At 39.0% G+C, this 27,921-nt stretch overlaps 1 protein-coding gene and 1 long non-coding RNA gene across 8 annotated transcripts; both read left to right on the top strand.

Annotated features, from left to right (window-relative positions):
• Positions 1-188: 188 nt before the first annotated feature.
• Positions 189-19,932, top strand: PTGFR (prostaglandin F receptor). Of its 7 annotated transcripts, none has more exons than XM_083845513.1 (3): positions 189-284; positions 1,558-2,084; positions 17,674-19,932. In XM_083845513.1, exons 2-3 carry the CDS (start codon positions 1,617-1,619, stop codon positions 17,977-17,979), a joined length of 774 nt encoding a protein of 257 aa, XP_083701639.1. In that variant the 5' UTR covers positions 189-284; positions 1,558-1,616; the 3' UTR covers positions 17,980-19,932. The 7 variants fall into 7 exon arrangements, with proteins under 7 accessions (XP_083701639.1, XP_083701635.1, XP_083701637.1 ...); XM_083845509.1 differs by having other exon boundaries at positions 1,558-2,405; XM_083845511.1 differs by having other exon boundaries at positions 190-415.
• An 860-nt stretch (positions 19,933-20,792) lies between these two features.
• On the top strand, positions 20,793-26,052 carry LOC310903029. Its single transcript, XR_014587238.1, has 3 exons — positions 20,793-21,443; positions 23,710-23,776; positions 25,735-26,052. It is a non-coding gene; the product is annotated as an uncharacterized lncRNA (long non-coding RNA).
• Positions 26,053-27,921: the final 1,869 nt, after the last annotated feature.

Below are 27,921 nucleotides of genomic sequence, written 5' to 3'. Positions count from 1 at the left end.
CTGGGGGCCGATCGCAGCCCCACAGGGTTGAGGCCTCAGCTGAGGGGCTCTGGGTGCCCGAACCGCAGCGGAGGCTGCCGGAGCAGCCCAGAGGGGCTGGGAAAAGGCGACCCTGGACTGCTGGGAGAGAAGCCGGGAGGGAGGGAGGGAAGGGAGGCCGGGAGGGTAGGCGGAGGGAGGGCGGGAGGCGGGCGGCGCCGGGCGGGCGGCAGGGGGGGCGGCGGCGGCGGGCCGGGGGGCACCGCGCTGCTCCGCCGCGCCTCTGCCGGCACCAAGGAACGGAGGTGAGGGGCGGCGGCACCGGCACCGAGACCGGGACCGGCACCGGGACTGGGACCGGCACCGGCATCGGGACCGGGATCGGCACCGGCACCGGGATCGGGACCGGCACCGGCACCGGGATCGCGTAGGAGCGGTGCGCGGCGGTCGGTGGCGGGGACGGCGAGGAGGCGGTGGCGGTGTCCGGGGCTGCCGGTGGCGCTGGTGTCCGGCGTGGTGGGCTCGCCCCGCCCCGGGGCGCCGCGCACTTAAGGGCGCTGCTGGGGGCGAAGGGGCGCTGCGGTGGGAACAGCCCTTCCACGTGCTCGGGAGGCTCGCTGTCACCACTGTCAAAGCTGTCACTGCTGTCACTCTGTCATTCTGTCACCTCTGTCACCGCTGTCGCCACGCTGGCAGGGCGCTGCGGGGAGGTAGGCGAGGAAGGCGCTGGGCCGGGGGGTTGCCGGCTGCGCCCCCCTTGAGCAGCCCGTAACGCCGGAGACGCGGGTGGCGTGGGCTTAGCCGGCTTCGTCGGACCTGGCTCAGTAACTGAGATAACTTCGCTGCCTGTTTGCCTTACTAAAGCCTGCTCTTTTTTTTTTTTTTTTTTCCTTTTTGCGTGGGAAGTTTTTGCTATCAGGAATGTCCTGAGAGTAGAGATGGGAGATAAGGCGTAAAGTAGCTCGCAGAATTGGCTTCGGTATCAGAGGTCGGCTGCGGTGCACACTGGTACTTCAGCGAGCAAGCTGGGGACTTCAGGGCCGGTTACGTTAAAGCTTTAAAACGCTGAGTTGTGAGAGGAGAATTACTTGGAAGATGTTGGGACATTGTTTTGAAAATAAATGCTTAACAGGGAGGGAAGAAAAATAGAGTGTGATTAGCATCTCAAAACACTCTAGTTGGAGTATTTCACTTTTGACTGTAGTTGGGTTGATAAATATTTTCATTCTAGGAGTACGTTACAAAAACATTTCTTTATATACGTAGGTTAACCACAGTAATGTATTGATGATTTCTCTGATTATATGTACATGTGCATTATATATATGGCATACATTATCTGTATAATAGGCTTGCAGAAAATACTGTAAACTACACTTATATTGTGTCATGTGTGCAGATAATTGTTTTTTCCTGTGGCTGCTGCACTAAAATATGATGACATATCATATCGCTCAGAAAACAGGAAAATTAGATTTGTACCACAGACTAACATTGTGGAATTTCTGCTTCAAATGTCATTTGAACAGTGGCATGCCTTTTACACTCTGTGCGTATTTTTTTTTTTTAATATTACAGATGCCTTTTGATTGCAAGACTGCTGAAATGTTTTGAACACTACTTCTCCTCTCCTAACCATGAACAGTTCAAAATCACCTGGGCTGGCTGGATTTGGAATCTTAAAAAACACAACCTGCCACACAGAGAAGAAGATTTCGGTTTTCTTTTCAATAATCTTCATGACAGTGGGAATTTTGTCCAACAGTCTTGCTATAGCAATTCTCATGAAAGCATACCAGAGATTTAGACAGAAATCGAAGGCATCCTTTTTGCTTCTTGCTAGTGGCTTGGTCATCACAGATCTCTTTGGCCACCTCATCAACGGAGCCATTGCAGTGTTCGTGTATGCGTCGGACAAAGACTGGATTCGATTTAACCAGTCCAACATTCTTTGCAGTGTTTTTGGCATCTGCATGGTTTTTTTTGGTTTGTGCCCGCTCTTCCTGGGCAGCGTGATGGCTGTTGAACGTTGCATTGGAGTCACTAAGCCAATATTTCATTCTACAAAAATGACTTCTAAACATGTGAAAATGATGTTGACTATGGTATGTCTGTTTGCTGTTCTTATAGCTTTGCTGCCTATTCTTAGGTTTAGAGCCTATCAAATTCAAGCATCGAGGACCTGGTGCTTCTATAAAACAGAACATGTTGAGGACTGGGAAGACAGATTTTATCTCTTACTTTTTTCTTGCCTTGGGTTACTGGCCCTTGCTATTTCATTCTTGTGCAATGCTGTCACAGGAATTACCCTCTTAAGGGTCAAATTTAAAAGTCAACAAAGACAAGGCAGATCTCATCATTTTGAAATGATCATTCAGCTCTTGGCTATAATGTGTGTTTCTTGCATTTGCTGGAGTCCATTCCTGGTAAGAGCCTAATGTGTTTGCCAATTTTTAATGCGCATCACTGTCTAAAACTTATACTTTTTATCTCCAGGTTTAAAGGTGCTTTAGCTGCGATAACAGATCCATTCACATTTTAAAGTATTAATTTTACAGCATATTGCCCGTGACATATGTACCTATGCATCTATAACAAAAATAGTAATTATTCTTCACTTGTGATCAAGAGTGAAGAAAATTGAACAAACTGTGCAGGGACTCTGAAAGCTTTATTTCCAGTGCTGTGAAGCAGAAAGTGGTAGCAGAGTGGTGGTAGAATAACTTAAAGCAAATATTGAGGTTGGCCAAAAATTCAGTGAAATCTTGGAGTGGTAACTCTGTTTAGTCTGTACTGTGCTTCCTATCATTTTTTTTTTATTTATGGTAGTCTGTTCATTGTTATTATTACAGTTTACTGCTACTTGCGAAATGTGTTACAGAAGATAACAGTTCAGAACATAAAAATCCTCCACTCCGTTAGTGGGATATTAAGAACTTTGTTTAAGAATTATGTTAAAAAAACAGGGTTGGCAGTGGGTTAATGTAAAAATTCGGTTTAGACCTGATCAAGCTGGGTTTGTAATCTGGACAGATCATGGGCAAAACTTCTCTGTGCACTTAGGGCTTTTTCTCAGCTGTCCCAGTTGTAATTTAGGACTGCTTGCTGGTAAATGCTGTGACTCTTCCGAAGTGGTAAGTGTTGCTCGGGATAGCATGTGCTCTGTCAGTGAGTAGTGTTAAAGGAAATAGGATTATGATACGGGAAAGAATTTGACGGCTTCTGTGGTATGATGGCATTTTGAAGGCGGTATGGAAAATGACTCTGTTTACTCTAGTAAACCTGACTGAAGCAGTTTGAATTTTTTGCTAGGGTAAGAGAGGCTAAGTCACAAGTAATATTAAATCTTAATTTTGTTTCCTAGAAACAGTGTCCCATAGTTTTCCTCTGACGTGAACAAGGAGCAAATTTAGTTAGAGATTTACAAAAATAGAAATTCAAATTTGAGATCAGAATCGGCTCCAGCTGTATCTCATCTACTGACTGGCTATGGTATAGTGTGGAGGTACCTGAACTGGTTCTAAATTAGCTACTGATAATGGCCTAGCTGCAGCAATTGGGTGTTATCTGGCAGGTAGTAGCCAATTAATCCAGTACCATGGACATGAAGGTGAGTGTTGGGATATAAGTCTGCCTCTCTGAAATGCACGAAACCTCTGTCAGTTTTGTTGAACAGTGACAGAATTGCCCCTGCTTCTCTGCTGATTTTTCTAGACTTGCTCTACAACATAGTTTAAATTCATGTTGGCTTTTGTCAGTGTCCTGACTGTTGAATACACAGGATAAACAGTCATCCGAGCAGTGCAGAAAGCTTATGTAATGAGCTTTCTTCCAGTAACTTCCAACACTCTGAAATTCATCTGGGGCAAGCCACAGAATGGTTAGGTTATCAAGTGACTGAAGGGGTGGCTTTACTTTTCATGGAAAAACAGTATTTTATCCTCCACTGACATTTATTTTCCTATAAAATAATTGTCCTTCTTGCACTTTGCAGGTTGCAAAGTGCAGATTGCACTTTGCCTGTCAAAAAAGCTATAGCTGTTTTTCATTCAAAAGAGTTATTTTGTTCAACATTTGAAGGAACACAGAATTGCAACTACTCAGTTTGATTTTAGTAACTTTTTTATACCTTTCAATTTTTTAATTATAAAACTGTATATATATTTCAAATCTTGACAGTCTTTAATAAGATCACAGTGCAACACGTTACAAGTATTGGCCTTCATCTAGGTTGTAGTCGACAATGAATTATTATACCAGCACATCTTTTTTTTCAGGGCTGTTTCAGAGTTTGGTGTTCTAATCAGCTGGTGATATACACCTGTGAATGACTTCTTGCTTAATTTTGTACTTGGTAATTTTTGGGAATGGATTGCAGGTGAAGGTGATATACTAGCAACTCTGGTCTATTCATCAGGTGCTGTATAAATTCGGGGTGCAAATTTCTGGCACTCTGTGTGTTGCAGGCTCTCGATGCTTTGCTTCTAGATCTCTTTAAATGAGATGAGCCAAACAATCACTAAAATTATCCTGGCACTATGGACAAATATATGTTAGAAATGAGAAGTTAAAAAGTCAGTGTAAGGTTGGATTTAGATCTTGAAACAAAGTTTGAAGGAAGCGAACAATTAAAGTGTTAGTCACAGAGTTGGAAAGTCTGGGAAATGCAACAACAGCGAGCAAGTCCTTTGTGGTATTATCTTTCTTAGCTATTAGGATCATAGAGTACGCATCAAAGCTTAGTCTCTGAACTACAAATTTTAATCGGTTTTGATAGCATTCTGATCACTGAAGAGAAAGAGAATTGTAAGCACTGTGCCATTATAGCAAGCTTTACTGGACAGGAGTGGAGCATGCAGATTCAGTGGAATAAAGTTTTGCCAAGAACCTACTAAAGTGCTACAACAAAGAGATCTAGAATTTGTTAAGGCATATGGTTTACGATGGATTGCTGATCCAGATCTACACATCCTATTTATCTGCAGTCTCTCAGGGCTTTTGATTTATGAAATGAATGGTTTAGATTCCATAATTTATTCAGCATATACCTATATAAGTATTTCTTGAAAGGCATCCATAGGTGCAATTATTTCTCAAAGTATGTAAATACATGTTAGTTTTACATCCATTTGCTTGTATGATTTTTTTCTCAACATGAAATCTAGAAGTCAGTGTCAATCTTTGAGAATTTTACCCATGCTCTCTACCCACAGAGTCACATATGATAAAATGTTTATATACATATACTGTTTGTGTACAATAAAACCTTATTTGAGAGTGAACTGCCTCAGTCTAACCAAAGCTATTAGAAACCAAACAAACATTTGGAAGAGAAAGCAGAGGAAGGCAATACAGTTTATGCCACATGTGGTTTGCAGATACGAAAGTTTAGATTTATTTGGCCATCTGACAGGGGGGTTGGGTTGTTTATTTTTCTTCTGTTTTTAATCTAGTCTGGTGTTACGTCAATTGTCATACGTGCATGGCTACCCAATAGCCATGTCTATCCAATATTGTAATCCAGTGCAGATTTTCTTTACTGTTACATTTTATTTTATATATATTTTTTCAAGCGGAGTTATGTATTCAATCACTGCCCTGTGCTAAAATCACCTTTAAATAACATTAGACCCTGAATCATTCTTTACGGTGTCTGGTGTGGAACTGAGCTTGACTTCTGCACCTGTTCAGGGGTGATGAACTTGTTTTGATGTTTTGGTATTTAAATACTTTAATATTTAAATATCATTTAATATTATACATAAAAGTATATTATAATCTATCACCACCTCTGTTTTAAGACTCCTGGAGATCTGGAGCATTTCTCATAAATGGAGCCCATTGTCTGGATCATGTGGATCTCTTCCTGGGACTGTTGGACAGGGATTTCCTGCTGATTTATTTTCTGAAGCTTTCTCTTGTCTTGTTTGCATCTCAAAACAGACAGCTTTCTCAAGTTTTCTGCCACTGAGTGGGAATCCTTCCTTAATGGAGTACCAAGGTGAGAAGAGGAATGTCCACAGAGTCAATGTTATTCCTTAAATTCCTCCATAATTCTTAAATGCAGACAGTAAGGGATCTGCTGTCTGGGAGTTACCAACCTGTTTCTTCCTTTATGGGGAAACATTTATCTCCTTTTGAGGAGTTGAAAGGGGCAGGAAACTGACACAGAAGAGCTAGTGAAATTCATGAGTTTTCTGAGAGTCTGTGTGGTCAATGGTTCACAGAGGCACATTTATTCTAACAGTCCAAATCATTTAGCTTTGTGATGGGTAATTCCAGGAAAATATGTTCTGAAGATAGCGACATCAACTTCTTTGTGTAGTAAGCGATCGTTTTTCCATCCTTGCTAGTCTTAGTCCTTTGCTAAGGATACACGAATTTTGTTGGATAGATGCAGTTCCTAGGGCTTGGATTCCCAAAGCGAATAGCTGCACTGGAGTGTTTTGTGACAAGCATCGCTGATGAAACAGATTGTTTTATAAATCCGATCTTTTGGCAGTGACTTGATGTCTGGCCTGTCATGAAACAGCTTGGTTTTGGAGCTGCATTCACATCAGCAGATTCTGACTTTCGTACATCAAGTCCTGTGGGGCTCAAGGGATAAACACATTTTAAGTTTTGTTTCTGGGGAAGCAAAGTGAATTTCCTGTAATTACAGACAGGAGAGGTTTATTTCAGAGTGCATTCGCCTACAGAAATAAATTATGACATGGAGAAAATTCTAATATTTTTCATGTTTGGAACATAGCCTGAGAAAAGTACTTTTACCTTTAAATTTAAATTAATTTTGTTAAGATCTTTTTTTCTATGCAACTACCTGAATCATTTCATTCTAGTTTTACCTCCCCTCTAACTCAAAAAATAGCAGCTCCTTTTATTTTTTTTAAAAGATTTCAGCTATTTATTTCATATGATTATATCAGCTCGTAGTCAGTTGCTTTTTTTTACTGCCTAGATTAATTTCTAGCCATCATTTCTCAAGTCATCTCTTACCTTTCCAATTTGTTATTCTAATTGCTTTGCTCTAAACTTGTTCTGAGTTCTTGTCCTCAGATTGTCATATGCAACGAGGCTTGGTGGTTGTGCACGTAGGGCTTCATTTAGCTTCCATTTTGGTGAATCAGTCCAACCTAGATGTCCAGCCTTAGTGGTCGTGCTGCTGGAGGAGGCGAGAATATTAGCATAGCACTGCCCATGCTATGCTAATAAGCTCTTGGTGCAATATTCTTACCCTGACCTCACAGCCCCAGTCGTTCCACCAGGTATTTCAGGTGCTGAGACAAGCTCACGGTTGATACATGATAAAGGAGGTTGTTGCATGATAAAGGAGGTTGATGCATGATAAAGGAGGTTGATGGCTTGCAGGTTTTACACTAACTAAATTCTAGGCCACATAGTTACATATAATGTACGACACTTTGCTGTACATGGTAATCCTCTGTGCATCTCGTCTTAGTATTTTTGTATGCATGGTCATATATATACATGCACAGTGACACTTTTCCAGAAGTTTATACCTGTGTTACCCTTGAAGTGTCCTTCTGTATTCTCTTACAAATTGTCAGTTTGAATTTCCTTTATATTTACATATAATTATATATGCAATGGAGATCATTTATAGAGGCTTGTTGCTTTATTAATGCTGTGTTTGCCTTCAAATATTGCTACCTAAAAGTTCTCTTGTGCACTCTGGCTGGTGATTTTCATAATTGGGAAATGCAGGTGAGCAGCAGCAGACTCAAGAAGTCCCAAGATGCAGGTCCGTGCCCTGACTTGTGGCTGTGTATGGGACAGCCTGCCAGATCTCCTGGGTGGCTGCTGTGTGGGCACTCCGTGTTGCACAGCCACTGGCAATATATGTTGCTGGTCAAAGCTGCAGCCACCATGAGCTTGCTGTGTCTGCACAGGCACTGTGGACAAAGAGAGTGGTCTTTGGAAGAATAAATCAGGCTTTCAGTTTTCAGTTATCTGTTTCTGAAGACTGAAGGAGATACTCAGTTCAGCTAATCTTGTAGCTTTGAATGCCATTGTAAAAGTTACAATCTCAGGGAAAAAACATACCATATGGTAGGATAAGGGCTCTCACTCTCCTTAATATTGTGAAGTTTTAGTTGCTTGCCAAATTTTTCAATATATCTTTTAACGCTGTGCAAGTTCAATTACTGTTCTTGCTTGAGTTTTTCTGAATGACTTTCTGATACTCAAGGTTGTATCACTGAAATGTTACTGTGCCATTCCAAACATTCTAGCCCAAAATATATTCTGGAATAAATTGCTGATTTAGAGATTAATGAGATTGTGGGAAAAGGAACACTATTTTTGACTGAGTCATACTGAAGGGTATGCGCACCTAAAGTGATACTGGATTTGAAAGTTACTATTTTAGTGTTCAGAGTTGGTCTGTGCCTGTGTTCACCTTTTACAGTTTGTAGAGCTGTTAAGGTCTTTGCCTTTCTGAGAAATATGATTCATTTTTTAAAAATGTTTTTAACTGTGGGCCGGGGCTTAGTTTATCATAGACTACTTAGAAAATGTATTAAATGTGGCTATGTTTGTAATGCAAATGTAAATGTTTACCTCCCTCTCACAGAAGTCAGGGAGTTGAGCTGCTGAAATATTCTCTCAACAATAAAGAAGTTCTGGAGAAGAAAAGGAAAGTAGTCAGCATATTGTCCTGTGGTAGGGATGGGAATGAGGAAAGGAAGAAGAGCTGAGGCTGACAGATTGTCCTTTACTAGAGACTTTTGGAGAAGCATAATTATAGTTTTTGTTATTTATGTTTACTTGTGCTGTTTAGAAAAACTTACGTAAAGCCTTCTTCTGAAAATGCAGTGCCATCAGAATGCAATGAGGTTGGTTTGCTTTGGAGAGATAAAATACGGAAGGCAGGATTCCAACTGTGTGAAAGCATTGCATTTTCAAAACAACGAGGTACTGTTTTTCTTTCAAAATTGCTTGCCACTTGATTTTTAAATTCATATTATGTATACAGTATTAAACCATGAAGTTTAAAATGGAAACAATATTTAATTCCAGATAGATGTCAGTGACTATCAGATTTTTTTTTTTTAAATTTCAAGTTGCCATCTCAAAAAATCAAATTCTGAAAACCTCAGCCAAATTACTATTACCTAACCTCCCCTTCTTTATTCAGTTACTAAAGTTTTCAGATGCTGTGATTGATATTGAGAAGTAAGTCAATTGGAGATGCTTTCCAGTTTTGTTTGATACGAGTGGATTCTTTCTCTTTCTTAGGTATGACACTTATTCAGGCCTTTCTTGCTTGAAAATATCGTGCACTGCATAACCGTTTTTGGAAAATGTCATACACTGCATAACCATTTTTGGATTGTTATTTTAGGAAAGATCTTTCTCCTGACTATCAGAAGCCTTTAAATGGTAAACTTGTTGCTGAAAAGTCTCCGGGACAAATACACTCACACGGAAAAACTCCAGAAACTCTTCTGTACTCACCAGGTTTAACAGGACAGACTTCAGTGTGCAATATACATTCATATATTTTGTGAGATATTTGTTGTGATATTATGGTGTTAATTCAAGATCTTAAGTTTTTCATGGTGATTATAAATGCTTTCTAGCATAAGTTATTTATCTCAGTACTGGTGCAGAATCTGTTGATGTCTGAGAGAATGCATTGTTTGGATCCACTTCTGCGAAATAGGCTGTTTAGCTTGAAAATAGAGCAATTCTGATTCAGGACTTTTCATTCTTGTTTCACCTGCTCTTAAGACTTAAATTTTACATTTAAATATTCAGAAATAGCTAAATTACGGCTGGTTACTTAGGTTATAAACTCCCTGAGGAAGGAAGGTGTATGCGTGTATAGTGCCTACAGTTTACAGAACAGGAGCACAATCCCGTGCTGGGATCGGTGAATGCTGCTCTTACACATCATAATGGTCAGGTAGCAGAACACTGCCAAAATCATTTACACCAGGAATTACAGTGAAGTTTGAGGAATTGCAGTTCATTCTTTTGGATTTATTTTCATATTGAATGAGGTGAAACCGCTGACGAGGTGAATGAACCTCAGCTGTGTTGGAGGTAAAGCACTGCCTCTTGCCGAAGGATTCCTCTTTATCTGTTGCAAACAGAGCAGGAGAGGAGTGGAGAGCAGCTCTAAGCTCTTTCTTAGGTCCTCTTTTTAATGAGCCCCATGAAGAGCTGTGTGTGCCAAAGCACAGGTTTCAACAGCACTGGAGCTGTTTTTCCATGATTGCATGCAAGAAGCTGAAGATGATCCTTTATGTAAAATATGTCCGAAACTGAGTTTTTAAAGAAAATAGGGCCTCACTAGTAAATTCCCAGAAACTAAGAATTTGTCATTGGAGGACCAGAAGTTAATGACTGATCTCCAGCTGCTTGCCATCCCAGACCCGTGTGCTGCCAGCTGTCTCAGGTGGCTTGAACTGCGTGTTAGCTCACTGTGCCTGTGCTGCATGGCCACCCTGAAGTTACGGGAGTGAGTGAGGATGTAAAGGACATAGTGAGTCTGCCTGTGAGCAACCTCATCACCTAAGTTACGACCAACATTAGGATGTGAGGATGTCGGGAGGAAGACTGTTGTTCCAGTGGGGATGTGGACAGTTGCATTCCCATCTACCTCACTGTGCAGAATGGTGTTAAAACAAAAAGATGAAACAGGGAGTAGGTAAGGGTCCATATAAGTGATAGCAGTTTGTTTTAGGGTTTGCAATACATTAGTGTGTTAGAAATATAAATGAATGTATTTAATAGTCATTTATGTTTACCAGGAGCATGGGTTTGCAGAAGTAGTGAGAAATAAATCACTCTTAAATGGAGATTTGATTTTTTTTTTCTTCCATCTCCACCTTAAAGGTCATCCAGCTACACAGAAATCCCTTATATTTGCCAACATTAAAAATAAAAATATTCCAAATTAAACATTCCAACTTGGTAAATGTAATACTAATTCATTAGCACTGATATTTCAGTTCATAGCTTGTCAGTGCACTTCTACAAAGAGATGTATAGAATAAGTTGCTTTAATAAAGTTATATATATATATATATATATTTATAACAGTAAGGGAACATACCACAACTTCCTTTGCCTCCAGCCAGATCTGCAAATATTGCAAATTAGATAGTACAAGTCATTAAACAACTAGTACTTCAGTCCATATTTAAAAAGATAAAATTTTTCTCCACTGGATATGCTGTATATATTGTAAACATAAACATGCATAAAATATACTTACAAGTTAACATCTCTTTTTTTTTTTTTTTTTTTTTTTCCCAACACCCATGTAATCAGCACCATAATTTCTCAGACTATTAATCTGAAGGTCTAACTCCACTGGTAGGCAATAGGTTCATTTCTTTTTTAGACTTGTCATTACTTGAGGTCTTGCAGGCATGATGACACATCAATGCCATCTGCATGTCTGAGCTCTAGAAGAGGTGAAGAGGCCACTATGTGGTGTGACTGACTCACCGTGGAATTCTTCTCCCTTCTTATCATGCTTCTAGTATGTATGGATATCTTTTGTTTTGGTGGTATTTGCCTTGAAAGCCAGTGTATATGTGCCATTCTTCTGAAACCAAGGAGCGATGAGTCCAAGGAATCCTTGGAGAATTCAGCCTAATTCTTGGATTGTTGGACCAAAGTAACAGTGTAGTAATGTTTGAAAAGCCAGTCCGCTTGTAAGCCATGGATTTGATCCTGTGCATAACAGTAATTAAATACTGAATTCGTTCTATAATTGTGGACCTTTGCAGCTCCTTTTTCCTCCTATTGATTGTCTGTATACTGTCTCCTTTTTCTGTATTTCTACAGCTCTCCTCCCAGTATTAAGTATTGTCATTCTTCCTTTGGGTTATTTGTAGCATTTCAGTGAGAGAAGTTCTGTTCCTTCTAAAACAGTGAGAATATTTATTTAACCAATAAAATTGTGATTATTTTCTAAATGCATGTGAAAGCCTGAAAAAACAGAGCAATACAAAAGAAGTGATATGCTAGTTCCTGGCTTTGAAACTTTTCCCAACTGACCCTAATGGAAGAACGGATGGATTCTGACTACATATAGTCTTTACTCTAAATACTTATTTTGTTAGATTGTGTTTCTCAGGATGGTCCTTATTAGAATACTCTATTGTTTTCTGGTCCCAGAACACATAGCAGTTGTCCTGTAAAGTTTCAGCATTACCGAGTAAAGAATATTTTCATTTTATCTGTAAAATTTATTTTCTGTGCAAGAGATTTTTGTTGTCTTGTTAGGCAGCAATACATTCTTTGCCCTGTGGAGGCAGGCTTTTTTGTAGCTTTAAAATATGCAGCTCAAGAAACAGCTTGTTTATTTGACTTTGATATGGAGACTTATGTCTTTTCATTACGAAGTGAGTCATTTATTCTTTTCAGTGCTAAACTTTTCCCTATCCATATTCATTGTTCTCTCTGTTCAAATAAGTTAATCAATTAAGCTGCTAGTGTAATTACATAGTCAGCTAGCTGAACCAAAGTATTTGTAATTTTGAGGAGGAGGAAAGGAGAAAAGGAAAAAGAACCATCAATCCCATTATTGAAATTATCTGGATTCTTTTGGAGAAACAAAGAAGTGGCCTGGAATGTTTTTTTTTGAGCCCAAGCTGAATATATGTTACTGTAAAACAGATGCAGACAGCTAGCCTCCAAAGAAAAAGTTGTCAGAAAATAAAAGCTCAATTTTCAGTTAATGTTTGCTAGCTTGTGCACACCAAAAATCCTTCTTTTTATGAGGCTTACTTCATAATTGCATTTTTGCCTTATATAGGACGTGATCATGCCAAAGGCAGTTAATAAAATATAAAGAGTGAGTATAATGTCATGGCACTTTATATTTTGTTCAGTAATTTTGATAAATTCTTGCATACACAAAAATCTCATTTCAAATGATGTTTCCAAATGTTTGCTCAGAAATTATATTGTCATACATAAACATTTCGCATGGAGCTGTAAAAACACAGATGGAGAAATTATCCCACTGACTCTAATGGCACAGTAATAGAATGTGATAAACTTGCAAGTCCTCTGCAGACCTGAGCCTGATTGAGGAGAGTGGAAAGCCCAGAAGAACTGAATGTCTTCAGCAAGGAGTGATTATAGAGCAAAGTCAGATGCAGCTGAGTTGCTGGATAACAAACATCCACAGTGCCCTGTGTGCATGTATGAATAATGGAAGTTCCAAAAAATACTGGAAGTTTAAAATTATTATTATTTTTTTTTTTTTATACTTAAATACAAAATTAAATATGCTTTTGTATCCATGGAGAGGAACACAGTCAGAATACCATCTGTGGTTTAGGAGAAGCGGACGTGCACCTCTGGATTCAACACAGGCATCGATGGCAGTGATACAAGTACTCTGCAAATACTGGGAAAAAAAATGGACTTCCTTACATTGATGGAAATTCTCAGAAATGCTTTAACTGGAATCCAAAGAAAGAGGAAGAGGTTTAGGAGGGTCTGCAAGGTTCCCACAGAGAAACGGAGACTAGAGGTTGACCTACAGCGGAAGAGAATTTCTGATATTTGTTTGCAAATAACAAAAATGGCCTGTCTGCTCCGCTTTCCGTATCAATCTCTTGGTGACTGTTTTTTATCCAGTTTCGTGAAGTCAAGGATAGAACATGGATTTAGAGCTTATGAGCTGAAGTGCATCAAAGTAGTTCTACAATTTGCCTTATTTCCTAACTAGCTTTAAAGTCTGCTTCTTGTTTTGACTGGCTGTCCTTAAGTACTAACAGGAATGTGACTAAGCAGCACTGCCATTTAGTTTGTTAGTTGTTCTCATCTAATTGAGATCCAATTGGAAGGGAAATTAAAGACATGCTGTTTATATTTGGAGAGTGGTGTGAAGCTCTGGAGTTATTATTATATATATATATTTTTCAGTTTGTTGCACTGAGCTCTGTCTCTAGGGGAAATGACAGTTCTCTGATGCTAGATGCAGTTGTAGAAGTCAATGATTTCAAAATGTTTTTAAAACTTTTCCATCTGACTTTTTGGAACTTGCAAAGTAAGCTTTGGTTTTAGTGAAACCTAAGAGGTTAAAAAAAAAAAAAGAATGGAGAAGTTTAATTCATTGTGTCAAGTCCTTGACTGACACAAATTTGGACTTCTTTGTATTTATTTATAGGGATAGGGAATTCTCAGGTCTTACCTTAAACCAGCAAAGACTAACATGAGTCAGAGTAATTTTATATCTTACAAGCAGGCAGCCTTGGTTTAAAAAGTCATTGTTTTTCACTGATGCTTTTATTGTTACTTTCCTAAAGAAAGTTTGAATTGTATTAGTTATATCGTGATACTTTTTTTTTTTTTTCATAAGCCAGGGAGAAGTATTACAGCTGTATTCATATAAACATTGTATAACTCAGCAAAATGCTATTTGGATTTTTACAGTTCTAAATATGTTAGAAAATGTCATGAGTTACATTTATTATTTACCATCTGAGGATTAACTTCTTGAGTCACGCCGCTGGATCAGCATGGATATTGCAGTCAGCTGTAGAGATCAAAGGCAACCAGATGTGATGCTGTCCTGTTGTGCTTCTTCCTTCTTCCCACTTGTGTACTGCTGTCTATAAACAACACAGTTCCTTAATCATATTAACCTGGTGGACCTGCAGGAAAGGAAAAAATTGCATCATTCTTTGAATTGGTTTCTCCACTTTGAACTAATTATTGAGTGGTATTAGTCCAATAAGAAGAAAAATGACCTTTCTGTGCCTTCAGAGGAGGTCCCGCTCTCATAAGTTGGCTTAGCATTGCAGCAAGCTCTGGTCCCCATTCCTGAGCTGGTGACTTGTGCCAGTTCAGTAACAACTTTCTCGCACCCAGGGAGCAAATACAGACAGCCTGAATGTTTTGATTCAGTGAAACACTTTAAAGAGATGGTAGTGTATTAAGCCTTTTTATCATTCATAGTTTTAAAATGACTTGAAACTGAAATTAAATAAGGATGAATATGAAAGTGTGATATAAATAATTTATATTGACCTTGCTCCATTCTAACCCTCTTCAGCTAGAGTTTAGGGTTTGTTCTACAAATCATCAGATGGCTTTTTAGAAAAGCTGCAGTAGCAAGACGTTCCCCTCTTTCTCCTCTCTTTGTGTGCAGTCGGTGTTATTTGACTGGAGTCTTATGTGTTGTCTCAGATGTGGAAGAGCTCCCAGGACAGTGCAAGTTATTTGGAGGAACAGAAAAGCTATTTCACTTCATACCCAGAGATGATGTGATGGTGACATGTCTGTCACTGCTGCTGCTCTGGCACAAGCGTTTTAGGATAAAAATACTTAGGAATCACCCATGCCTGGAGCTTGACTGAGATTCTCTGTCTTATTGCAGGCCTATATAGAAATATCAGCCTCACAGAACTTAAAAAGTTGGGATAATATTTTGTATTGATTTTAGTGATACAAATAAAAGGGAAAGTTTCTAATTTCTGAATAACACTCCCAAATAATTTTAGAACAAACTTATTGTATGAAACAAAATTTGTAATTAACATTTTATCTCAATACTTCCAGTACTGGGATTCACAGCTGACTTGCTTAATCATTAGCTATGTAAATAAGTTGTAGTTTCTATTTTCTACATGTACTCAAATACATTGTTTTGTGCACGTCCAGTATTCACAAGAAGTGACTTAAATGTCCTGGATGAAGCTTATCCACTTATCAGAATCCGTAAGATTATATATCAAATTTTCTTATCATTAGATAGCACTTTAAGGTAATACATAATCAAAACAGAGGGACTTTATGCTTAGCCAGCAAGTTGAACAGAAAATGAATAGATTCATTTAGAGGTGACAAATACTAAATAGAAAGGAATCTCTCAAGTTTCCTAGAAAACAGATGTAAGAATGATGATAGTTTTTCAAATTGCAGATGGAGCTACTCTTAAATGGCCACTTCTGCTGCCTCCTCTTCCAGGCATTGAAATTAATTCCAAATGAATTCTAATTCATTTGGATTTGGCATTTATTAAGTTTGCAGAATGCAAGAGAAGAAGAACAAATGGAATTTTGAAGTACCGACAGAAACATCAAGCAGCAGATTAGGAAGCTAGATATCTGTATTAAACCAAACATACAATATATCAGATGAGGATGTTGGTCTGAACTCTGTTGTGCTGTTATTTGCTGTCCAGTCCTGCTTGCATGAGCAAGGAGTACTCTGTCTGAGTTTGGCCTGTGGTGTTGGACCTCTAATAAATAAAATGTAGGACCATCCTGAGAAAGCATCCTGTGCAGAAGCCAAAGGAGTTGTCCAAGTTTGGGTGGTCTGCTGATGTCAGAGAGGAATGCACCCAACGGTTGTGGGGTGAAAAGCAGATTCAGGGAACTGACTTGTAGCTGTTTGTGTTGGCATGGTGTTCAGACATTCCTCCTCCTCCTCGCACCGTTTCCCAGCTGTGCCTCTGCCAGTCTTACCAACTTCCCTAGGAATGTACTGTGGGCTCTCTTCTCTGCCCTGACAGACATCCATGTAGAAATGCTTAACCAAATCCTTAACTAAGCACAGTCTCCTTTTATGCATTCACTCTACTTCCCTATGGAAGTTTATACCTAGATGTGGTGACCTGCAAGCTACAAACAGGGCCTAGAGAATCATTTTAAAGAAGTAAAAATAGGTTTGCTGGAATCCTAAGCAATAGTTTTTTTCTCTTTCTCTCTTCATTCACTTTTTTATCTTTTTTTTTCTTTTTCTTTTTTTTTCCAGTGTTCCTTTGTGAAAATAGGACTCTGCACTTGTACAGACTGGCCCTACCTCTCATCACACAATAAATCAGTATACTCATAACATCAGTTGTAAACTATCTAATTTCTTAGTTACTTAACTGTATCACTTTAAATGCTTTGGAACTGAAAGCCTTACAGTGTTTCATCTTTCTACCAAAAAAGTCTTCATGTGCTTTTAACATTAATAATAGAGAGAGATAATTTACCATCATCTGGCAGATTCCTGGCATTGTACAGTCAGGCTTTCTTCATGCACGAACTCAGGTTACAAAACCTCAGTGGTGGAAAGTCTACAAAAGAGGTCTCTGTGGGGCAGGAGCCCCAGTACTGTGTGTTTCAGTAGGGCTGGTGTTTCAAAGATTAGGCTGCAGCCCTGCAAAGCTGGGTGCCAGGCACGGCTTACAGAGCCGTACTGGGCTGGTGTAGCTGTTGGATATCCTCTGCCACAAGTAATCCTGCTGAGCTGGACTGGGAAACTAAAGGGGTGCTGGATGCCTCTCCATGTGTTGCAGCATTTTCTTTGCCTCCACAGGTGAATGAGACCCTCAGTAGCTCCATTGGCAAGAAGAAGGTTATTGGTGGTCTTTGTCACCATGGCTTAAATTTTCCTAGAAACCTCTGAACCTCTTACTTCTCTGGTGTAAATAAATTGTGTTGTGTTGCAGCTTAAAATGTATGAATCTTCTTGATAAAGTCAAGGTGCTGTATTCTTTATGCAGGCTTGGAAAATGTGAAAAAGTAAATACCCTTTGTAAAAATGTCCTGATCTAACAGTGGCCTCTATCCTTGAAAAAACCCAGCCCTGGAACAGTCTTGTGAAGGCGTGAATATTAGAGATAATGTTGAAATGATTTCGCTTATTTACATGCTCACTTGACATATATTTTTTTTGATATATAATTTTAAAATGTTCCATTTTCAGGTGACAATGGCCAGAATTGGGATAAATGCAAGTCGTTCAAAGGAGACCTGTGAAACAATACTTTTCGCTCTCCGAATGGCAACATGGAATCAGATTTTAGATCCCTGGGTGTACATTCTTCTCCGGAAAGCCGTACTTAAAAACCTGTACAAGATCACGAGGGGATGTTGTGGCATGCACATCATAAACTTACACATGTGGGAGCTCAGCTCCATCAAGAATTCTTTAAAGGTTGCAGCAATATCTGAGTCACCAGTAAGTTCCAAACAAATAAATCTACAGCCACTCAGTTCTACAGGGCAATAAAGTTAAATATGGTGTAAGAAGAGATGATGGAAGCAGTGCTCATACACGGGCAATACCTTACAATGAATTCTAAGGCTCAGTGGTTTGGCATTTGTTTTAAATTGTGAGTGGTTTGCTCTTGTTGCTTACCAGTTTGACATTGTTACTCCAACAGATATGCTTGAATGTTTTAATTCACTTTAGTATACATCCCTTCCAAAACTGGTTGTAGAATGATAAATCATCGCGGATTTTTCACTTCCAGGTACTAAAGTGAACAGGGTTCCTTATAGCGACCCCTACCGAGTCCTTTACCTTAGCAGGATTCTTAAGAAAACATACAAGTAAGAAAATGATCTCCAAGGTGTTTTTTTAAAGGGGGTAGCTGTACCTACCAGTAATACCCCCAAATCCTTTTCAAAGTCACTGCTTCCTAGGGTAAAGTGCATCATCCTTTTACCTAAGCGTATTCTTTGCTTATAGGCAAGGAATTTTACAATTGAATGTAGAAAAGATGTTTTGCTTCTGGCCAGCGTACTAAATGATCTAGTTTGCTTGGTTCCTTGACTTGACCTCCTAATTATTTACCGTTGCATGAATATTTGGGAGAGCTGCAAACATCATCAGTGTAAGTGTTCCTTTCCAATCACTGATAAAATGTTAGGTTCCCTGTGGGAACACAGTTAGAAGCAGATCAACTCAGCTTGCTTGCAGTTACATTTTTAGTTCTATCAGTGAGTTTTAAGCCTTTTCAATAAATTTTGTTGAAATTAACAGAATAAAGCTGTGGTTAGCCTGTATAAAGAGTAGGGCTTTTTTTTTTTCCTAAATGGAGGAAAATTTCTTGAAGGGTTTCCCTAATATGTATACTGAAATGCTCATAAGGTACCTCATAAGGCTCCAATTGTAAAAGGTCATGCGTATCTCATGTGAAATAATTGTGTGAACAAATGAGCAGCTCTACAGGGAACTGTGCTGTGATTGTGGTTTCTGTTTGTGAAAGCAAACTGCATACTCAGTGTTTGCAGGGTATGTGTCTGAAGTGCTGAGTACATTTAGTATATTTGAAGGTGTCAGAAAATTACAAGGACTTTACACAGGACTATACCCTGCACCTCTAATGCTGCTAAAAGAAGCGTTGGCTTTTGTGACTGTACTTTCTTTAGAAGCAAAATTGTCAGTATCAGAGACTTTGTAGCAGAAGGATTATTTTCATATAGAAATGTCTAATGTTATTTTTACCTACTTAACTTCAAGTAACAACATTTGCAAATTGTTGATATGTTTGGACTAAGTAGATAAAAATTGTTTCACCAAGAAGACACTTTGAGAGACCAAAACTATTCACTAAGTACAAATTCATGTTGTATATGAGAATAGTTTGAGTCAGAAAATAATAATAATAAAAAATGATTTAAATAGTTCAATTTTTGTTTTAAAAGTTATTTCCTTTTTATTTTAAAAAGGTTTAAAAAATATGGGTTACATAAACTTGTAATGAAATGAAATGGCTTCATTTACCCTAAGGAATTTGTCTGTGATTTATTTTGTCAATCACAGAGTTCATAAAATGTGTACAGATTTGATGCTGGTATAAGCTCAGCACTGTTGCTTCTTGTGGGTTCTGCTGAAATCTGGGAGTATTCAGTCAGTGCTCAATTAGGCCTTTTCATTTTGTAGAATGTGATGCCAGTGTATCTATTGACATAAATTATTTGTTCTTTAAGGAAGATAGTTGTTTTAGCAGCTGCAGAAAAATGTTGGTTCATAAATTGTTGAGGTGTTTGATCAGTGAATGAAGCTCATCAATGTTCCATTTTGTTATGTGAATAAATGTAGCTTGTGTAGTCTGTAATGGTTAACTTGTAAAACAAACAAACAAAAAGTTTATATGTATATGTGATTTCTTATATTTTGTGTACTATTACATACTGAATGTAAATTGCAGAGCCTCATTAAAGTTATCAAACTGTATCTTGAGAGTTATGATTTTTTTTATATGACAAAAAGAGAACCTATGTTGCTAAACATAAGCTTTACTACAACCCCCACCTACATTGGATTCAAGCCGACCAGTGCCATTCACAACTTTGACAGCAGAAAAACTGTGAAAGTAGAAAGGAGGACAGTGAGGATATAAATAGGAGGCCTGAATGTTCATACGCTTCATTTTCATGTAAGTAGCCCAGTGCAATCAGTGGTCTGAGGTAGACAAGGTCAAGTTCTGATGATCCATACTTAGAAAATGCAAATAGAAGTGTTTGTATTCAAATTGCTGCCAACATGTTACACAGATGGTGATTAGTCTCACGTACACTATGAATCCTGAAAAAAAAATGTTAGTTTTGCTGCTAGTGTTTTGTCTTGCCCATTGGCATAGTAGCTTACAGAGACAGTTCAGGATACAGCCACCCAAGAGTCTATTGCCTCTGAAAGTTATTTGATTATCATTGTATTTGGTCTCATAGGAGATGTGCTATGTTGTAAGCCTAGCAAATTATATGTTTTATAGCATATAAGATTATATATATCAAACAAACAAACAACAAAAAAACCACACCGCAACAACAAAAAACAGGACAGCTTCACAGTAGGGTTTGAGTATTGCCCAGGCAGGAAGAAAAGGGCAGGCTGCCTAGCAATGTGCCAATGACCTCTGCGGCGGCTGGCTGCCGACGTGAGCAGTCGCTGGCTGCCTGTTCACTGCTGGGCAGTAATTAGTGCCTCCAGAGCAGGCAGGGGCAGTCTGCTGGGTTGAAAGTGAATCTCATTTCTGACTAATGACTGAGGAAATCCTCAGGGTGGGAGAATATTTTAATCTAATAGGGAGTTTAAGAAAGGGTAGGCTATATAAGGCAGTATGTTATCCCAAAACAAGGTTTCAGCCTAGGCTGAATCAGCCTGCTGAGGCAACGAAGGCATCAGTAACAGGTTGCTCATCACTGAGATTAGACAAATACCTGTAGCTTGTTTTGTGGTGTACAAAGACAGAGAGCAAGTTTCAAGGTCTTTTTAAAATCTGATTCTTGAGGCAAAGTGTCCACCTTTCTACATACTGCTTTTTTTTTTCTTTTTTTTTTTTTTTTCTCCCAGATATTTGTATATAGGTATTTTTATTTGCTTGTTACCTTAGTCTGAAATGTTAGGAATTATTTCAGGATCACTAATAAACAACAATAGGTACTGATTCTGTAACTGTGGCGATCCTTTAGGGCAAAGTGTTGGGACCTTTCAGATGTGCCTCACCTGCTGGTATGCTTCTCCAGGGTTGTAGTGGTAACACAGCACACCTCTGATCAACTGCATATATTAGCATGATATTTAATTCTCAACACTTGGATACTTAGGAAAGCACCCAAAGGAATTTACAACACCTGTGATGATGTATTTTGCTTCCTAAATACTTCAGCTTTTTTGTTTTTGTTTTGTTTTCAACTTCTGTGATCTGCCAGCATTGAAAATGACAAAACTGTTCTCTGATTGTGGTAAGCTTTGACTTCCAATTCAATCTGGCTGCATTATATTGAAGGAACTGTTTATTCCTTGGACAGACTATGTTTTCCTTCTGAATGTAAGTTAATTTTAATACTTGGTAAGACCTCTTAAATACTGCCAGTGTAATGCTGTTACAAAGGTGAAGATGGGCTATTCAATATGAGTAGTTGCATTCTTTGTTCTTGAGATAACTGTGAACTTACTACTTTGTGATTTGGAATAACAGTAAAGAAAAAATATTATGAGTTCCAAACCCATTGTCCAAATGACGATATGAGTGTGTACCTCAGGTGGAAACTACTGCATGTTAATACTGTTTTGAGTGGTTCAGTAATAACATGCCCATTATTCTCAAATAAATGAATTTTCAATGGTGGGTTGCTGCTTATCAGTAGATGCAGCGATGTGGGAACTGTTGGTGACAGGTATTGTGTGTCTTATGGCTTCTAGGCTTAGACACTGGAGCTGGGTAAACAATGGGGAAAATGTCATATTTGATTTGGTACATGGAGCAACCACCATCACAACACAGTCTTACGTGATCGGTTGTACCTCCAGATGGATGCTTCAGAGGGAGGTCTTTTCTGTTATAAATACAACAATTCAGACTGTCAAGTAGAAGATTGCCTCTGCCCCAAGATATTTGCCAGGCTGCTATTCTATCAGCTTCTTGGGCTCCTGGGGCACTTTTGGAGTAAGCTGGCTGAGCTATGGCTGGGAAGACGAGATGTGTGGCCATGTGCTGCCATTGCTTCCTTTACACTGACTTAGGCTTTGACTGCACTGTGTGGTGACTGAACTTGCAAAAATGACAAAAAAAAAAACCAAAAAAAACCAACCAAACAAACAAAAAAAAAACGGAGTAGCTGTTTACAGGCATAGTGATTTGAATTGCTCTACAATGGAATTCTTCAATGAATTGCTCTGCACTACTAGAAATAGTGCAAGGGAGAGGTGAAGGGTGTGTAGGGGGAAGCCAGCAGCACAGGGAAGGGCTATGAGCCTTCCCTCACAGGGCAGATGTTCCCTGTTTTGTGAACCCATGCCTTTGGTGGGAGGAGATCAGGCTGGTGAGCAGGTCCTATGTTACTTATCATTGTAGAATTCTTAGATTCTTCACACATTCATTAACTCATTCTTTCTTCAGGCTTTTCCAAGCTTATTTACACTAATTAGGTGATGATTACTTTCTTCTCATGGAGGCCAAAAAAGGCAATGACTGTTGCAGACTTTCCCCATTCATTTTATTTGTCCTTTGTTTTGGGCTTATGTGGCAAGATTTTTGGGGGACTGCAGACGTGGCCTCTGTGAGCAGAGCCCAGCAGATGCCCCATGTCAGAGAGGAACTGGCTCCAAAAGGGACCCACTGCTCGCCATGGCTGAGCCAGCAAGTGACTCTGGTGGCATCGCTGTGACAGCAGATTTAAGAAAGGGACAAAAACACTGTGCAGCAGCAGCTGGGAGACAGGATTGAGGAAACGTAGAGAGAACCAGCCCTGCAGACCCCAAGGGCAGTACAGAAGGCGGGCAAGAGATGCTCCAGGTGCTGGAGCAGAAGTTCTCCTGCAGCCTGTGGAGAGGCCCCTGGTGGAGCAGGCTGTCCCCCTGCAGCCCATGGGTCCCACACGGAGCAGATCTCCACGCTGCAGCCTGTGAAGGAGCCCTGGGTGGAGCAGGTGGCTGTGGCCTGGAGGAGGCTGCGGCCCCCGGAGAGCCTCTGCAGGAGCAGGCCCTGGGCTGGAGCTGCAGCCCATGGAGAGGAGTCCACGCAGGAGCAGGGAGTCTGGGGGGAGCTGCTGCCCGTGGGGGACCCATGCTGGAGGAGTTTGCTCCTGACGGATGGACCCCATGGTACTGACTCATGTTGGAGCAGTTCTTGAAGAGCTGCTGCCTGTGGGCAGCCCCCGCAGGATCAGTTCGGGAAGGATTGCATCCCATGGGAGGGAACCCACGTGGAGCAGGGGCAGAGAGTGACCGTGAAGGAGTGACAGAGATGAAGTGTTATGGACTGACCACAGCCACCATTCCTCATTCCCCTTGTGGGGAGGACGTAGAAGCAGGTGGATGGGGGAGGAAGGTGTTTTTAGTTTGCTTTTACTTCACACTGCTCTAGTCTGTTAGTGCTAGGCAATAAATTACATTAATCTCTCTTATGCTGTCTGTTTTGCCTGTGACTGTAACTGGTGAGTGATCTCTTTGTCCTTATCTCAACCCATGAGCTTTTTTTCATCATTTTCTTCCCCCTGTCCTGTTGAGGAGCGTGTGAGAGAGCAGTGTGTTGATGCTGAGCTACCTACTGGTGTGAAAACAATACACCTTCGTAGTAAGTAGTCCATACTTTTCCTCACTTTTTCTTTTTAATAATGCCTGGTGAATCAAAACAGATTTGTGGTCTGATCTGTAGTGCAGCTGGTGCTCTGCTTTTATGCAGATAGACACAACATATGTTCATGGCCCACAGTTCCTTATTCAAGTAACTTAAATGCTATGGATGAGTACACACCGTTACTAGCAGGCTTCTCTTTAAGAGATCTGAGCTATTGAACTGACAGGGAGTGTGCAGAAAGGGTGTGATCTTAGCAGGACAGCAGAACATAGACATGAATATTTCCCTTTCCTCTGTTCTTCATGCTCTTTCCATTACAAAACAACATCAAAATTTTTCTGTCTATTTATTTATTTGCAGAGAAATACCATAGGAGAAGAATTGCATTCAGCTCTGGACAAGTGTAGAAGGCTGATGACTTTTTAAAGGTGATTTCTATTTAGAAGGGGTAGGCAGTGCAACTGAGAAATGATCTGTTGATGGAAACCCAGGACTGTTCAGAGAGCCTGAATATTTTGCAAAACTTAAAACATTAGTTCTTACTCAGTACAATTTATTCATAAGAAAAGAGGAAATAAACTGAAATCATTTGTAACACCCAAATACCAAGTAACTAGTTAATCACAATTGTTTTGCAAGCAGTTCGTAATAATAGAACTGATCCTCCTTCTGAGGGGAAAATGGCTGCCAGTAAACATTTCAGCAACTCCAGATGTTGAGACTGGATGTTGAACACACCTATTTACCTCACTTCTGCCTTTTTTTCTGCTGTTTACTGCAAAAAACATGATGTCTGAAGTGATTCAATAATGGTTAAATATGAAAAATGTCATTTCAGATGCAATTAAACAAAAAATTATAATTATGATAAGTTAAAGACTGCATAGATACATTAAGGACTTTGTTTCTTAGTAACACTGAAATTGAGTCTTTTTTTTTTTTTAAACAACAAAAAAAAGTGTTGTGGTCACAGGAACATAAACATGTATCTGTCTAACTGTTTCATTTCAGCACCATGGTTGCAAAATAAATACTAGCTACAGAAGTTTGCAAAGATAATTCCATTTCTTTTCTTTTTCTTTTTTTTTTTTTTTTTAATCTACTGCCAGTAGTAGTTTGACAAGTTAAAATACTTGCGGCTAAAATTTGTTATCAGAAAAACTTTACTACTATATAACTACAATTCCCAGCAAAAGTTTCTGTGTGTCTTTCTTCTGAATCCAGCATAGGAAAAATGCTTTAAGTTCTATTATCATCAGTTATAAATTCAGATACTTGTAATCTGAAAAATTTTCTTCTTTGGATTACATATTTCAGTCATATTTTTGCTTCAGACACACTGAAAACAGCTGTGTAGAAGCGAGGACTCCAACAGGAGAGTCTATGCCAAAGCAGCCTACAGTGAAATTTTTGCATCGTTAGTTGGACAAGTGATAAAGTCTAAATATCATATCAGGATTCAAATTTTTTATTTTTATACTAACTGAAAAGCAATGAACTGTAATTTCTAGGGTGCCTTAGTTTTCATCCATTGAGTTCCCCAGATGCCTGAAATACCACATTCTATCTGCTGCTCCTTCTGGTCTACAAAACAGTCATGAGGGAAAGATGAGGAAGGCAGAACTTTAATCCACAATTGCCTCAAGCAATTCAACACCCACTTCCTAAAATGGTAAATTGACACCCAACATCTGTGAAGATATTCTGGTTTGCACAAACCAGTGTGACTGAGCCCACAGCAGGGCAGGAACATGATTCTGCAATGCGTGGCCAGAGTGCTCACTCCTCAACAGAAAGTCATGCTGAGCCCTGGGGATTATTTATTGCTTAACTCAGGGCAACAAAGCCCATTGGTGAATATGAGACCTTGAACTTGGTACATTCACCTGGTATGTGAGTGATGTGACCTCTGTTGTTATTTGCTCCTTTCTTTCTCTGGTATTTTTCCATTGCAGTGGAGACAGAATATCTCAGACCCTTGGCTGTTCCATGTTGGCTGTTACCAGCCCCTCAGTGGTGGGCAAGATTTCTATTGCCATGGTATTAAACTCCAGGATGCTGTATCAAAAAGCATGTTTCAAAAGCACAAGGTGATACTAATCTTCAAAGCTTGCCTTGCCCTGAATAGGAAGTTGGGCACAATGACCTCCAGGATCACTTCCAACCTAAATTATTTCATGTTGCACAACTTCTCAGCCACGTGTCCCAAGTCAGGCTCATCATCAGTACAGTTTATTCTCTCATCTATATATATGTCTGATGAAACTGAATTTCTGGTTGCTGGGTTTACTCTGTCAACAAATTTGTTCCTTCTAATAAAATCTTTGGTATTCTCCATAACTTCTGATGTCTGAAGTTCTTTGTAGTTATCCATTTTCCAGCCTATGATGCCTGCTACTGTGGGAGATGAGCAGTTATCTCTGTTAATTTCAATTTGAAGTGGTCCAAACCCAATATCTTTCTTGATTGCACATTTAAGCTTTTAAAATTTAACAGAGGCCATTAAAATTGCTTATTTATAGTTTTGCATCCTCTCCCAGAAGGGGTGATTTTTAAGAGAATGTGGAGGCAATATAAAATTTTATATGCTGTAAAATAAAATACCTCCTTCAGATTTATCTTCCCCAAATGTGTCCACATGTTGTATGCAAATACATTTAATCAGGAGATAATTTCTCCTGATATGCTATGGTCAGTTGAATTAGAAAATGGCAGACTAATAACACTTGGAAAGATAATGGTAAAGGCTTGGTGGGAAAAACTGCAATAAAGAGAGGTATGTTTTCTTCTCACTGAGAGCTTTACAAAATAGCCATCAAATAGTCCTTTGGCATCTCATTTAAGAGGTTTGAAATGTATGAATCTGACAAGATATAAATAACATTTTACTATTTCAGTGATCTTCTGCCTCCCACTTTTACAGAAACATCATGCAAGGCCTCATATTATGCAAATGGCAAGGTGTCTTGGACAATATAGAAAAATCCGCAAGAAAAAAAATGCAGTAAATTTTAAAGTGAAATTATTTAAGTTTAAATAAGAATTACAAAACAATCTATTTAAGAGGAAAGGCTACTTCTTATTATCTACTGCTGTCTGTTTGCTAAATCAAAGCATTATTGTTGCAGCTCAGGGATACGTTTTGTGTGTCATATCAACATTGCCTCTGCACCTGTTTTGGGATAAATAAACTATTCTCATACATGTCTTTTATAGAAGAAGTATTTATATTTTTATACAGAAATATTATTCTTTGTACATATCCTTTAAGTAATCTTCTCTTCCAAGAAACCATTAAACCACTTGAGTGAGAGATCATTCTTAGGTTTTGGTGTTATATTGGTTCAGTTTAACAGGACCAGTAAAGTGATTTTTAAAGTGTTTATAATGTTTAATACTACATTTTATTTGGTATGCTTACTGTAGGCCTGTTCTTCTTGAATTTATTGGCAAAGTTCACACTGACTTTGATGGAACAGTTTTCAGTTCTAGAAAGTTCAACAGAGCTACAGTAAATCATTCTGTGTTTGAAGAAATACTAATATATTTTACATGATTTCCTTCCACCAAATAACTTGCAACTTGACACAAGATAATCTCACTAAATATTGCTCACTGCTTCATTTCAATTCCAAATAAATGTTCACATTTCACCATATTTGGCCGGTGTATTTCTGCTCACATGAATGTCTTCTTGGGAAATAGCTTATTTCTCAAGACATTATTTATATGTTTTCAGTGATCTGAAATTAATGCAGTTGATGATTTGATAATACATATGTGGGAGAAACAGGTTTCTCATATGAACCCATAATCTTAATTTCAATTATTTCTGCTTTCCAACAAAGGAAAGGCAATTGTCAAGTGAAAGTTAGCATCATTCATATGTAAAAAATGGTTGCTTTCCTTTCTAAAACCCTTCAGTTCATCAAGCATGAACTGTTTTTTGCTGTAATTAAGAAGGAATGATTCTTCTAACTTGCATACTTCTTTATTAAGAATTATTCTTCTCAATGTAACTAATTTAGGAGGGTGATGTTTTGAAAAAGAAGAGAAAAAAAAAGCCCTAAATGACGTATGGAAATACCAACATCCCAATGATGGAAAATCACTTACTACATCAGCATGCTATGTGCTTGGTT

This window comes from Anser anser (genome assembly GCF_964211835.1).
Source record: "Anser anser genome assembly, chromosome: 8".
In the NCBI taxonomy this organism is placed as follows: domain Eukaryota; kingdom Metazoa; phylum Chordata; class Aves; order Anseriformes; family Anatidae; genus Anser; species Anser anser.
This window is presented reverse-complemented; position numbering and strand designations above follow the sequence as displayed.

Excerpts from the sequence above, each read along its gene's own strand:
- PTGFR (XM_083845509.1), top strand. The coding sequence starts at position 1,617 with ATGAACAGTTCAAAATCACCTGGGCTGGCTGGATTTGGAATCTTAAAA. Across the intron at positions 2,406-17,673 it reads TTTGCTGGAGTCCATTCCTG|GTGACAATGGCCAGAATTGG; the intron begins GTAAGAGCCTAA and ends TTCCATTTTCAG.